Genomic DNA, 13,964 nt, shown 5'->3' with positions numbered 1-13,964 from the left:
TTTTTTTTTTTTTTTTATATTCAGTTACTTCCTGGTTTCCATGCCTAGGCAAATTATGTCATACATCCCAGGAGTCTTCAGGAGAGGGTCTTTCTCAGCTAAGCCCACCCTCTCCTGCCTGCATGCCTGACCTAAGGGCAAGTGGATTCCAGGAAGTAAATGCAACATGAATCGTGTGACCCTTACTCAATATGGCCATGGCTAGAAATACAAAGGGTTGTTTTCATAGTGATTTTTTTTAACAAAATAAAGCATGGAGACATGGCTGGATGGGTGAGTTTACTTTGACTATTACAATTAATTAAATATCATTTTAGTTTGTGGTGTTTAGATGAAGTGTAGTTCCACTTTAAGAAAATAGGATTTTTGACTTTTCCTATAAAATCCTTTTTTGAGTATATTGCAGGACACAGGTCCATCACCTCTGTTCCTTTACCATTACTTCTCATTACTTTCTATTCAACTGAGAATTGCTGGGAGTGGGGGAGTTCTGCTAGGGCTGTCCTTACAGCTTTGTTTGCAAGTATTCAATCACCTGAAGGTAGCTGCATAACCAAATATTCCAAGACTAAGATCTTGTGTCCTGTAATGTACTACAAAAAAAAGGAATTTGCAGATAAGTCAAAAATCCTTTTGCTTGCAAGACAAAAAAACAATGTGTGTATTGCTCTTTTTATCTTAAGTAATGAGAGTTATCAAATAAACCAGGCATTTAGCAGAAATGTAAAAATTGCTGTGGTCCATAAGGGGTGTCCAGGTGAGAAAGCTGAAGAGGTTAATGAAAAAGAAAAAATCGTATTTTTAAAAAAATATCACCTTTAATGCTAATGTATTTATTGTTTTGAATTTGTTATTTTTCCCCCCAGTCTTCACCAAGAAATTAGACGATGCACTCGCTTTCTATGAGAGATTGAAAGCCGAACAGATAGAGCTAGACGAAGGTATCTTGAAACAGTTGGCAGTCAGTCTGAGAAATGCAGACAAGCCTGTCCCTTTCCCCGAACCCCAAGTGAGTACTTTCTAATTATGCACACCTCTAAAGATTGTATGCGAATGTTCAGCCTCCCCATAATAAACTCAACACTGTTGCTCTGTCTAAAAGGGTAAAAAAACAAAGTTGTCTACTTAATTACACGGGGATTAAATCTTGAGCGCAATTTCTCTATGGGATGTGATGTTCATGTGAAGTGTTGGCGGCTCAGAGCTGCAGGATTAATTTAGTTATACTCTCGGGAGTAGATAACCTTCGGTGGATTATTGTGTTAAAAGCATCAGATATGATCAGCCCCACATCTGCAGGTCATATTGAAGGTAAAGCTTCACCCACAATCCACTGGGGCCTCTATCTCCATGTTGTGCGTCTTGAAAGGTGGTTTTAATCCCTTATTTTTATTGACCACTAATTGTTTTTGTTTTTTTTTTTCTGCTTTTCTACAAAACTGGCAAAAGCTATTTTGTTTTTTTATGTATTCATCTCACATGGCTCTTTCAACTCTTCAGAGGCATGGAGGCACTAAACGTTATTTTTTATTTTTTTTTATAGAAACGTAGGAGAGGGGAGATATAGATTAACAGTGACATTCAGAAGCCAATTTATGTGTTTTAGGGGAATTTAGATAATGCACCGTTATTTTGCACGCTTAAAAAAAATCTTTTACCAGTTTTTTCCCTCGAAGACAATACTTGATATGACTTTTATATTTTTTTAGATGCTTGCTCTTACGTGTTTTAGCTATTGTGAAAAGTATAGAGATCTGTAGATTATCTACTGGATGGAGCTATGTATTTGACTTAGTCTTATTCAGGCTCCCTGCTCAGACATGTCACCAACTTAGAAAAAATTGTATGTAAAGACACAAAAAAAATTCAAGTATTTAAAATGCTTACCTGCAGAGTTTTTGCTTTGTACTTTGACTACCTCTGAAGAGTCAGTTCCCTAGCCCAGTCCCCTCATTCCTTGCATACCACCTTCTCCTTTGGGAGTGTCTAATTACTGTCTATGCTGGCCTAGCTCCTCTGCCCCTCTTAACCAAGGATATGTGTGTGTGAGCCTCTCAGGCTGTATGGGAATGAAGTTCTGTGCCCCCCGCTGTGAGTGCTGGCCGGGAAAGGAGCTAGTCTATGCTCCCAAGTAATGGTAGAGAGGGACTAGATGTCCTGGAAGCTGTACATTAAGTCAATACCTGCTGTATGATAGCCCCTAGCCCCCAGCGCATTTCATTCCGCCCGCGAGAGCTTACCATGAGTAAGCTCCGGTGGGTGGAGTGAAACTCATCGGGATATGGCCTGGCAGGGGTCCAGGCTGAGACTGCCACTCACTATCCTACAGCATGTCTTGACTTGATGTGTGGCTCCCGGGGGTCCCCTAGTCACTCTCCTTTGCCCCTCCCTTAACCTCCCTACAAACTTGTATGTAGTAGCTGAGGGAGGAGTGATGGGTAATGCTATACAGTGTCATCTGAGTGGCAGCACTGATTCTGCTGGGGTTGCTGATATAACATGCCGTAGTAGTCTCAGGACTTTTGGATATCTAAACATGGGATTCTTTTTCAGATAAAATGCATGCCTAAAATAGATTAAATAAACAGGTAACATTGGCAGGATTCTTGTTTAAACAGTTCACATTAAAAAACAATGTACACAAGGGCCTGATGGAGGGAGGAGCCTGCTAATGGAGCTGATCCCGACGGCCTGCTGAGTCTCTGAGCCACCGCCCAGAGAGATGTGAGGGAATGCTCTCTCACCTAGCCTCGATGCCTGCCTAGCTGGATCCCGCTGCCCCCCCACCCACCCCGCTACCCGGAGGCCCCGACCCGGTCCTGGTTGCCGACCCCCCCTGAGGCTTGGAGGAGGGAGAACGAGCACCCTGGGTCCCTCCGGGAGACTGGAATCGGCTGTGTATTGGAGAGGTGGCCGCCGAGTGCAGGAGCTGCTGAGAAGCTGGGAGAGCCGGCGTCCAGGATCAGGAGAGAAGGTTTGATTGGAGTGAACACCGTCGAGGGGCCAGTGCTGGAGGGATCCAGTCTGGAGAGACCCAGCAACATTGGATATCGTAATCATCCCCACCATACCACTCTACAAGGGACGCCACAGATTAGCCGAAGGGGACTGGTGAGAGGGGAAACCCCCCAGAATTTTCATATGAACGATATCAAAACAGTCTTTCTTAAAAATACTATCATCATTTTGGAGTGTATAAATTAAGAGCTAATGTGACTGTGATGGAAAAATGGTGTGGGACCCTGCTTGCTTGAGTGCGAGAGAAACCCCCAGAGAGGTTGTACGTTTATTTTTTAACATCAGCTCTTCTTAAAAAGCACTGTCTTATTATCATCTATGAGTATGTAGCTTAATAGAACAGAGGGACTAATCTGAAAAAAGTGCGGGACTATGCTTATTTAAGCGAGAGGGGAAATCCCCTAGAACCCCCCTGCGTTGGATCATAAAATCAACCTTCCTTGAAGCACTGTTAAATTATCACCCAGGAGTATATAGCTTAAAGAGTCAATGAGACTGTTGAGAAAAAATGTGCGGGACTCTGTTTACCAAAGTATGAGGGGAAACCCCTATAGAATTGCACTACATTTGATCTCATTCCTAGTCCTTCGTGAAAGTATCAGTATATTTTCATCTATGAGTTTATAGGTTAATGAGTCAGAGGGATGGTTCTGAAAATTGTGCGGGACGCTGCTTACTTATGGTAGAGGGGAAACCCCCCAGGATTCTATTCCACATGATCTCAATATCAGCCCTCCTTGAAAGTACTGCTGGATTATCTTTCATGAGTGTATAGCTTAAGAATTGTCGGGACTGTTTGGAAAAAATGTGTGGGACTCTGCTTACTTATATAACTTAAGAGCTAATGTGACTGTGATGGAAAAGTGGTGTGGGACCCTGCTTGCTTGAGTGCGAGGGAAACCCCCCAGAGAGGTTGTACGTTTATTTCTCAACATTAGCTCTTCTTAAAAAGCACTGTCTTATTATCATCTATGAGCATGCAGTTTAATAGAACAGAGGGACTTATCTGAAAATAGTGCGGGACTATGCTTATTTAAGCGAGAGGGGAAATCCCCTAGAACCCCCCTGCGTTGGATCCTAAAATCAGCCTTCCTTGAAGCACTGTTAAATTATCACCCAGGAGTATATAGCTTAAGAGTCAACGAGACTGTTGAGAAAAAATGTGCAGGAATCTGTTTACCAAAGTATGAGGGGAAACCCCTATAGAATTGCACTACACCTGATCTCATTCCCAGACCTTTGTGAAAGCATCTGTATATTTTCATCTATGAGTTTACAGTTTAATGATTCAGGGGGATGGTTCTGAAAATTGTGCGGGACACTGCTTACTTATGGTAGAGGGGAAACCCCCCAGGACTTATTGCACAGGATTTCAATATCAGCCCTCCTTGGAAGTACTGCTAGATTATCTTTCATGAGTGTATAGCTTAAGAATTGTCGGGACTGTTTGGAAAAAATGTGTGGGACTCTGCTTACTTAGGGAGGGGGGAAACCCCCTAGAATCCTCCTTCATTGGATATAATATACCGGCCCTCTCTGAAAGCAAAGACATATTGTCATCTATGAGTATAAGGCTTAAGAGAAGGTGGGTTTGTGTTGAAAAGGTTCGGGACTCTGCCTGTTTGAATGAGAGGGGAAACCCCCCAGAATTCCTATATGACCAATCTCAAATACTAGCTTTCTTAGAAAGCACTGCTACAGTATTTATTTACGAGTGTATGCTTAGGAGCCAGTTGAACGGCCCTGGAAAAAGTGCGAGACTCTACTCACTTGGGTGAGTGCGGAGGCCCCTCAGATCTTGCTTGCGCGCATTGAGAGATGTGCGGGAGTCTGAGTGCTTGAGTGAGAGGGGAAACCACCAGGGTTTTCATACGTTTGATTTCAACAAACTGCTTCCCCTGGTAGCACAGCTATATTATCATGCGTGAGTCTATAGCTTAAGAACTAGGGAGACTGTCGTGCAAAAAGTGTGGGACCTCTCTTACCTGAATCACTGAATGATATATATGATATTTAGTTCATACTGAGACATAAGAGGAAGCTATACTGAGGGCTTATTCCCCAGAGCCGAATCCACAATGAGAGGTAAACCGGCAAAGGAAGTGGCAGGGAAACCTCCAAAAACTACAGCAAGCCCAGGAACAATTAAAAAATACATGACATCTGAGGGAAAAGATCAAAACACACAGCAAGAGGATCAACCGGTTGTTAGACCCAAACAAAATACAGAGGGAACCAAGAAAATTAAGAATCAAAAGCATATAGGAGTAAGTGGAGAAGAAAGCCTACAAGTGTCAAGAGAAAGCAGTATAACAATAGAGGATGGAGACATGAATAGAGAAGAGAAATTTAATGAAAAAGATTATCCACCATCAAAATCAGAAATGCGGGAAATGTTTGCCAGCCTTGAAAGATCCATCAAAGCCGAGATGGCTACCTTACACGTCGACTTTGGGCATATTCTGGGCAGAGTAGAAGAAATAGAAGAGAAGGTGGAGTCCCAAGGAAAAGAACTAAAAAATCTAAAAGAACAAATGAGAAAAATGAAAATGGAGCAGAGAAATATGTTATACAAAATCGAAGATCAGGAGAATAGAAATCGTAGAAAAAATCTGAGAATAAGAGGATTACCAGAGAAAGGGCCAACAGAAAAATTAGAAGAAACCCTGGAGAAGTTATTTAACCCTCTGCTGGGAAAGGCGACCACAGATAAAATTGAGTTTGAGAGAATTCATAGGTTGCGTAAACCAACCAATCTACCAAAAGAGAAAACAAGAGATGTGATTGCAAGATTCCATAAATACGAGACAAGGGCCCAGATCTGGGAGAAAATGAGAAGTAGACCGGAATTAAAATATGACGGGGAGGACATTCAGATTTTCCCAGACCTGGCAAAAGAGACAATTAACAGAAAACGCATTCTTAGACCAATGGTAGAAATATTAAAGAAAAAAGATATACAATACTTTTGGAACTTCCCTGCAGGCTTAGGAGTGAGAAGAGATGGGAGGACAGTACTACTTAGATACCCAGAGGAAACCAAAGACTTTTGTGAAGCAGTAAAAATCCCACTCATAGATATTCCAGGCTGGACAGACCAGGAGTGCCCAGAGGAAGAAGTTGATGAAGGAGAATTGAATCAGTGGAAACAGAAGAAAAAGATGAAAACAAAAGGATGAAAAGGGACTGGGGGGACCGGGGGGATTGGGGGAGGGGGGGAGGGCTGGCGGGAGGAGGGGAGGAGGAGCAAGTAAGAATAAAAAACAGGTGGCCCTATGGAGATCAGCGGGCCGTCACCATTAGACCCTACGGTAGGGAAGATGGGAGGGAACGGTGACCACTAGCAGAGCTCGACCTCGGCCACAAGTCGATTGGAAAGGGAGGAAGGAGAATCGACAACCCTGATGGAGGGACCGGGAATAGTTGGGGGAGGGGAGGGTAGGGGTGGGAAGAGGAAAGGGGAAGAAAGAGGGAAAAAGAAGTCAATAGATCAAAACGTCTCCTATAAGAAAATACAAGAATTAAGAGAACCCAAAAGACAAGAAAAATCAGAGGGATTAATGCCATCTCTTAGGGATCCCTGGTGTTGGTTGAACAGTTTTTATGGCCACCTTAGAGTTGAAGAGATGATAGAGAAAGACAGTAATGAAGATTAAGAAACAATGGTTATAGTTAACATATTATCTTACAATGTCCGAGGTTTAAACTCTCCAGAAAAAAGGAAAAAAATTTTAAAAGAAATTAGTTATTTGAAGGCAGATCTGACATTCTTACAGGAGACTCATTTATCTCATGCAACTAATATTAGATTATATTCTAAGAGCCATCCTACCTGGTATTACGCGGACTCACCCGGGAGGAAGTCCAAGGGAGTAGCCATTGGCATCTCTAGGGACCTTGGATTTGCTCTCGAGTCGAGAATGGTAGACCCAGAGGGAAGATACCTCTTTCTAAGAGGAAAAATAGGAGATGAAGATTTGACCCTAGTAAATATATATAGCCCTAATGAGAGACAAGTAGACTTCCTAGGTAAAGTACTGGGAAAATTAATGGAGTTTAAAAAAGGAGGAGTCATACTGGCAGGGGACCTCAATCTCTGCCTCGACCCTAAAGTAGATACCACATCAAAAACCCTACGGATAAATAAAGTACAGGCAAAGAAAATAAAGGAAAAATTATTTACAAATCAACTGGCAGATATTTGGAGAATTCTCCATCCGAAAGATAGAGATTATACATGTTACTCAAGTGTACATGGAACATACTCAAGATTGGATTATATACTAATCGAACATAGGTGGATCGAAAGGGTAAGCGAGGCTGAGATTGGGGTCAAGACTTGGTCGGACCATACCCCCATTATGGTAAAAATAAAAATGGCGAAAGAGCGGCCTAGGATGGATGCTTGGAAAATAAATGAGGAGATTTTTGGAGATAAAAAGTGGGAAAAAGAAATAGTGAAAGAGTTGGAATTCTATTTTCAAATAAACGATACAAAAGATGCACCAAAAGACATGGTATGGGAAGCTCATAAGGCTTATATGAGGGGCATATTTATCTCAAAGGGGACCCAAAGGAAAAAAGAAAGAATAAAAGATAAGATTAGGCTAATGACAGAAGTACATCAATTAGAGCAAAAACATAAAAATACACAAGATATATTAATAAATAATTTACTTGAGGTGAAGAGAGAAGAATTGAAAGATCTATTAGAACAGGAAATAAAGCAGGAAATGAAAAGATGCATAAAAGAAAAATACATTGAAAGTAATAAGGTTGGGAAAAACCTAGCAAAAATCCTGAAAAAGAAGAAAGGAAAAAATTTTGTAGATAAAATTAAAAATAAAAATGGGGAAATAATTCAAACAACGACAGGAATAGCCAAAGAATTCCAAAACTACTACGCAAATCTGTATGCAGTAAAGAAAGGTGAGATACAGGGGAATGAAACAGAAAGGAGGGAGAAAATCAAAAAATACCTTGTAGACGCAGGATTGACAAAGATAGATGAGGAAAAGTTAACATTCCTAGAAAGACCAATCTTAGAACAAGAAATAGAGAGAGCTATTAAAGAAACGAGTCTAGGTAAAAGCCCAGGACCGGATGGGTTTACCATAGGTTATTATAAAAAATTTAAGGACATTTTAATCCCAAGATTTAAAGAATATATAAACGGAATAGGGACTCAGTACGAGATGAGTAGAGAGGCCCTGTCAGCATCAATCACAGTTATACGGAAAGAGGGAAAAGACCCGGTACTATGTTCTAGTTTTAGACCCATCTCCCTACTTAATGTTGATACTAAATTATTCACAAAAATTTTGGCCACTAGAATGAAGAACCTAATGGGGGAGTGGATACACAATGATCAAGTAGGATTCATCCCGGGGAGACAGGGACGGGACAATGGGATAAAAACTATACTGTTGATAGACCATATGGTAAAAAGCAGAGCTCCCAGTCTACTTCTGTCAATAGATGCGGAAAAAGCATTTGACAGGGTAGACTGGGAGTTCATGATAAACACCCTAGTGGAGTTGGGAATAAAACCTAGAATGTTAGCCTGGATCAAAACTTTGTATAATCAACCAACTGCAAAGGTAAAGGTCAATGGAACTTTGTCAGACTCGTTTAAAATGCTCAATGGAACAAGACAAGGATGTCCCTTGTCTCCGATGTTATTTGTCTTATCTTTGGAATCACTACTGGCAACTATTAGAAATAGTGTGGACATCGGGGGCATAAAGGTGGGACAAGTGGAGCATAAGGTATCTGCCTTTGCAGATGATATCCTGCTTTACATAAGTAATCCGAGGATTACTTTGCCCAACATAATTAAAATAATGAAACAATATGGAGAACTATCCAATTTAAAAATTAATAAAAAAAAATCAGAAATATTAAATATTAATATCCCTAAACAAGAAGAGGAGATGTTAAAAAAAGAATTTCAGTTCAACTGGAGAAAAGATGAGATTAAATACTTAGGGATAAAATTAACCCCAACTCCAGAAAAACTCTACAAAACAAATTTTCTAGAACTTCTGAATGAAGTAAGATCAGAATTAAATAGATTATCTCCGAGAATTTTTTCCTGGATAGGGAGAATAAATACGATAAAAATGATAATCCTGCCAAAAATTATATATAAATTCCAGATGATTCCGATTTCATTACCTCAAGTATTTTTTAAAACACTGAAAAGATTAATATCCCGCTTTATTTGGAAATACAAAAAGCCAAGGGTAAAGTACACTACACTATGTAAAGGTAAGGGACAAGGGGGACTAGCCCTACCCGACTTTAAAAATTATTATTTTGCAGCAATACTCACAAGGGTGATAGAATGGACAAAAAAAAATAATGATAGAAATTGGGTGGTAATAGAAAGCACGATGAGTGGTACACACCTAGCAAAAGTTATATGGATACCTGAGAGGTTTAGAAATCTGGACACTAACACGCATATAATCACAAGACATGCTATTAAGGTTTGGGATAATATACATAAAAAAGAAAATTGGAAACACAATTCACCACTGATCCCGTTACAGGGCACAAAATTTTTTGCACCAGGGGAAGAGAAGGAATTGGGTAAATGGATAGAAGAAGGAGAAGCACAATTAGGGGATATAGTAGAGAAGGGGAAAATTATAACCTTGGCGGAGCTGAAACAAAGGAAAGAAAACTGGAAGATAAATGAGTGGAGGTATATCCAACTAAAGCACTTCACATTGTCACTACCGCAGCCATTGAGAGATAAAAACGACCTCCGCCCTCTTGAGCAATTATGTCTTAAAGATAAGATAATAAACAATATTTCGAATGTGTATAAAATACTATTAACAATAACAAAAGAGAGAGGAATAACATTAAAAGAAAAATGGGAAAGAGACCTCGGCCCGTGTAGTAACAACAAACAGTGGGATAAGAGCCTTCAATTAGTACATAAATCCGCGATAGACACCAACACGGAGGAGATGAACTATAAATTGATCACAAGGTGGTACAACACTCCTGATAAGATGGGAAGAATTCAGGTAGAGAGTTCAAGACTTTGCTGGAGGGGATGTCAGATGGTAGGGACTATAGCCCATATATGGTGGGAGTGCCCAAAAATTAAAGTATTCTGGAGTGAAGTTATAGAATTAATAAGTAAAATTACTAAAATAGATATTCCCTTGGATCCTTGGAAATGCATGTTTCATGGAACCCATATGTCAGTGAAACAATATAAAAAAACATTACTCCCTCACTTATTAAACTCAGCTAAGAGCTTGATTCCCTTTAATTGGCAAAAAGAAGAGGCCCCCTCCAGGAAAGAATGGCTGTTAAAAGTAGAGAAAATAAGAAAGTTGGAGCAGCTGAGGACCTGGGAGGAGGAAGAACAGGGGAATGAAGAGGAGATTTGGGATGAGTGGCAAGAGTTTAAGGACACAAGGGAATACAGAGAAATAATAGGAGTCGAATGATAAGAAGAGACGGGGGGGGGGGGAGGGATAAGGAAGGGAGGGGGGGAAAAAAAAGGGATAAAAGGTAATATGTGTAAAATGTATATGAAAAAATTCTCCAGCGATTGGAGTGTTGTAAATAATTTTTTACCTGGAAAATTTAATAAAGAAATATAAAAACAAAAAACAATGTACTCTATGCAGTCAATGAACACTATTCCATTATTTTAAATTAATTTAAATATAAAAATATCCATTTATGCTCCTCCCATACCGGTAGGCCTTTTGTGAGTTAAGCTGGCCCCAAACACTTCAGATGTTTTTCAGAGCTCTGTCCTGCCCTTCTTTCTAGGATGGACCAGCCATTCGGGCGAGTGCCCCCTATGGGTACAGGAGTGAGGAGTAAGCTTTGTCCTTCTGAGCCCCGCTCATGCACGGCAATATTTCTTGTCGCTGCAGCACGCTCTTTCCCGTTGCAGCTGCTGAGCTCACCTGCTCCATGAAGAGCACAATGCGTATGTGTGGGGCACGGAAGGAGGAAAGTGCTATTCTGATTGGTTAGGAGTTACTGCACTTTGCATTATATCACGTCATTTATGCCATTGTACTATCTTTGTCTGTCATCCGCTTCTCTCTTCAATATTTCTGTTTGATGTTTTCCAGATTTCTGTACAGTCCTCCAGTGAAGAGGAAAGCTATACATCCAGTCCATCTGATGAAAAGCATTAGTTTTTGTCTTTTTTTTTTTTTTTTTTTTTTCTGTATTTTTTAAAGGTGTTTTTTTTTTTTCTAAAATGTTTGCAACATCGGTGAGCTTAATAAGTTAATGTGATAAATAAAAAAAAGGGTAATTTTATCTCCTGGAGTGTGTGCTTTACTTTTTTCCTAGAGGTAGATACAGAAGTACAATTCCATTTACATTAAACTAATAAATCAAACCTATTCTTCTATCTTTTATATATGCTTGTGGAGCAAAACAAAAAACTGTAGATAGGGTTGAACCTTTTTCAGGTTTCCATAATTGAGTGGGGGAAGTGTCTTTATTGGTGACAAACAGAATAAATACGTTTATGTGAGGAAAGGTTAAAACATCAGTTTATCTCAAATATACCTCACAGGACAGAGGCTGGATGTTCATATGCCCTGGGTTATAGGCTCGTATACTCAGGTGATTGGACACTGGAAAAGCTTTGCTGGACATGCCCCCTCACTGCCTTCTACTACAATAGAAGCAGTGCATTTGGATTGGTGCTACCTCAATAAAACCATGGGAGCATGATCAGGTCATTGGGTGCATCACCAGTTGTTCAATCACTATTACCACCACTTGCACCTAGAGCCCTTATAAGCCACGAGGACTTCGCTATTTGATGATTTACACCTGGGTTGCTGTGCACTCCTTCACGAACACGTCTACCCCATTTCTGCATCCCACTCCGTAAGTACCCCACAGGTACACCTTCACCAATGGAAATAACGGAAACCAGGCTCAAGGGAACCCTTAAACGCTGGCAAACATTCCACCTGTCAAAGGCATGCAAAATACTTAAACCACACAGTGATGATGTTTCCCTTGCACTGGAGCAGGACCCAATTTGAGCTCTAGTCTCTGCATTCGTTTCTAGCTCTATTTTAGGCATACAACAAGTGGCCTACCTTACCAAGGCAGACTTTCTCAGACAACTATCAGCTGAAAAGTGTCAGGCCCCTTCTCCACCCTCTGTTTCTACCAAAGTCAGAAACTGAAATGCCTGCTCCAATAGACACAGACATTGAGGAAAATGAAGAGGACCCAGAGGCGGTGTTAGAGAAGATTTGTTTTCCCCAGGCTCCTATATACTAATATGAGGGCTTCATGCAATATGCTTCCTAACGAAGATGTGCTCAAAGGCATTAGCACTCTCACACTTGATTATTCTCTGTCTCACCATGCACCCTTGGGTATTAAGAAACTTTCTAAATGTAAAAAGAAATCCCCATTCATGAACAAATAGAATGGGCAATTTATGACCATTAGGTTAGTCCTAAAAAGATTTGCACCCTTCCACAATCATTATCAAGCTCTATCCAGTGGAAAAAGGTTTGGGTGGACCCTACCATCTCAGTCTTAAACATCTTACTGTGCCTATAGAAGGTGTTTCCTCATTTAAACATTTTGCTGACAGAAATTTTTTTAAAGGCTCTTTAAGTTTGCCCAGCTCTGCAACTAGCTATTGCTGCAATTTCTGTTTGTCAGACTACAGTTAATTGGACTAGAGCAATAAACAACCAACAGGACCCTGTCTTCCAGTACTGAATGGTGGCGGAGCATTTACAGACAAGGCCTTACTCTTTTGTGTTGATGCCCTAGAACAAGACACAAATCCACAGAATGGCTCTCAATTTTGTTCATATGTGCAGAAGTTTGTCTAAAAGCCTGATCAGCTGAAGCTGCTTTTAAGCAATACCTCATCGGTATGCCCTTCAAAGGAGGACATCTGTTTGGTGAGACACCTGACAAATTCATCAAATAGGTCCTTCTACCACAGAAGGAGCCAAAACCCCCTATCTCTTTCATTCATTGATGGACACAGCTCCTGATATTCTTAACCATTGGGTTATACTGCCCCTACAGGAGTAGGACACTAGGCAGAAAAGAAGTCTGGCTAAGCCCATGGGCAGTCCCAGGGGGTATACTCCCTCTTTCTGCTATAGGCACTAGGAGAATTGCAACTCCACAGAGTATATATATATATATATATATATATATAGACGAAAATATATTTTTTGGTAAAAAATCCCATTTCTCTTATGTCCTCCGACAGTCGCCGCCTCCTCTAAGTCATCACTATTGGGTATTGACTTCCGCTCTGCAGGAGTAGCTAGGCATAAGACTTAGTCAAAAGAACAAAAGCATTTAGCATAGACACACCCATGGGGGCTGTCCCACTGGTCAATACCCCCCTGCAGTGATCCCTCCCAACTCAGTTTGTCTCTGCCTAGCGTCAGGAGTAGTTAGGCTTCCCTCTGCTGGGGCTTCAGTCTCAGCCTTTCTAATCTTTTTCTTTGATTTTTCTTTAAAAAATGTCAGTTTTTTCTTTGCTTTACTAGCTGTTTATTTTGTCAGCTTTAGTTTAGTCGGATCTTCGGATTAAGATGGATTCTTGCGGAGCTGGGAATCGGACTGACCGCCCTGGCTCTCCAGGGCAGAGGGTCAGAGGGATCCCCAGCCCGCCATCGAGCGTTCAGTCATGTGTTCGTCCTGGCATTAGGAACGACCCATCCCTGTTCGCAGCAGGGATGCAGCCTGTGAGGTGGCTACCTCACTGGACACATCTGCGGTCCTGCAGTGTCCTATTCTTGGCTAACGGCATTCCCTGTCAGATGAGGACAGCAGCTTTCCGTTCATAGAGGCACCCCACGCCATCCGGTACAGGTAAGTACTTTCTGTGTGGGGCCTCTGTCTGGGGTGGCAGTCCTGTGTTGCTGTGTGTTCCCCATGTTTGTGCCTGTGTG

The 13,964-nt window shown here is 41.0% G+C and overlaps 1 protein-coding gene across 1 annotated transcript in view; it reads left to right on the top strand.

The window, feature by feature from the left end:
* LRPPRC (leucine rich pentatricopeptide repeat containing) overlaps window positions 1–11,264 on the top strand; it is a 402,453-nt gene extending 391,189 nt beyond the window's left edge. The window contains exons 37-38 of the mRNA XM_082250995.1: window positions 867–1,009; window positions 11,133–11,264. Of these exons, the coding sequence (XP_082107121.1) occupies window positions 867–1,009; window positions 11,133–11,198 (209 nt within the window). The 3' untranslated portion in view covers window positions 11,199–11,264. The remainder of the gene's footprint in view (window positions 1–866; window positions 1,010–11,132) is intronic.
* The last annotated feature ends 2,700 nt before the right edge of the window (window positions 11,265–13,964 follow it).

The sequence above is a fragment of the Pelophylax lessonae genome (assembly GCF_965119305.1).
Source record: "Pelophylax lessonae genome assembly, chromosome: 3".
Lineage (NCBI taxonomy): Eukaryota > Metazoa > Chordata > Amphibia > Anura > Ranidae > Pelophylax > Pelophylax lessonae.
The sequence above is the reverse complement of the archived record's forward strand: the minus strand, read 5'-3'. Positions and strand labels throughout refer to the sequence as shown.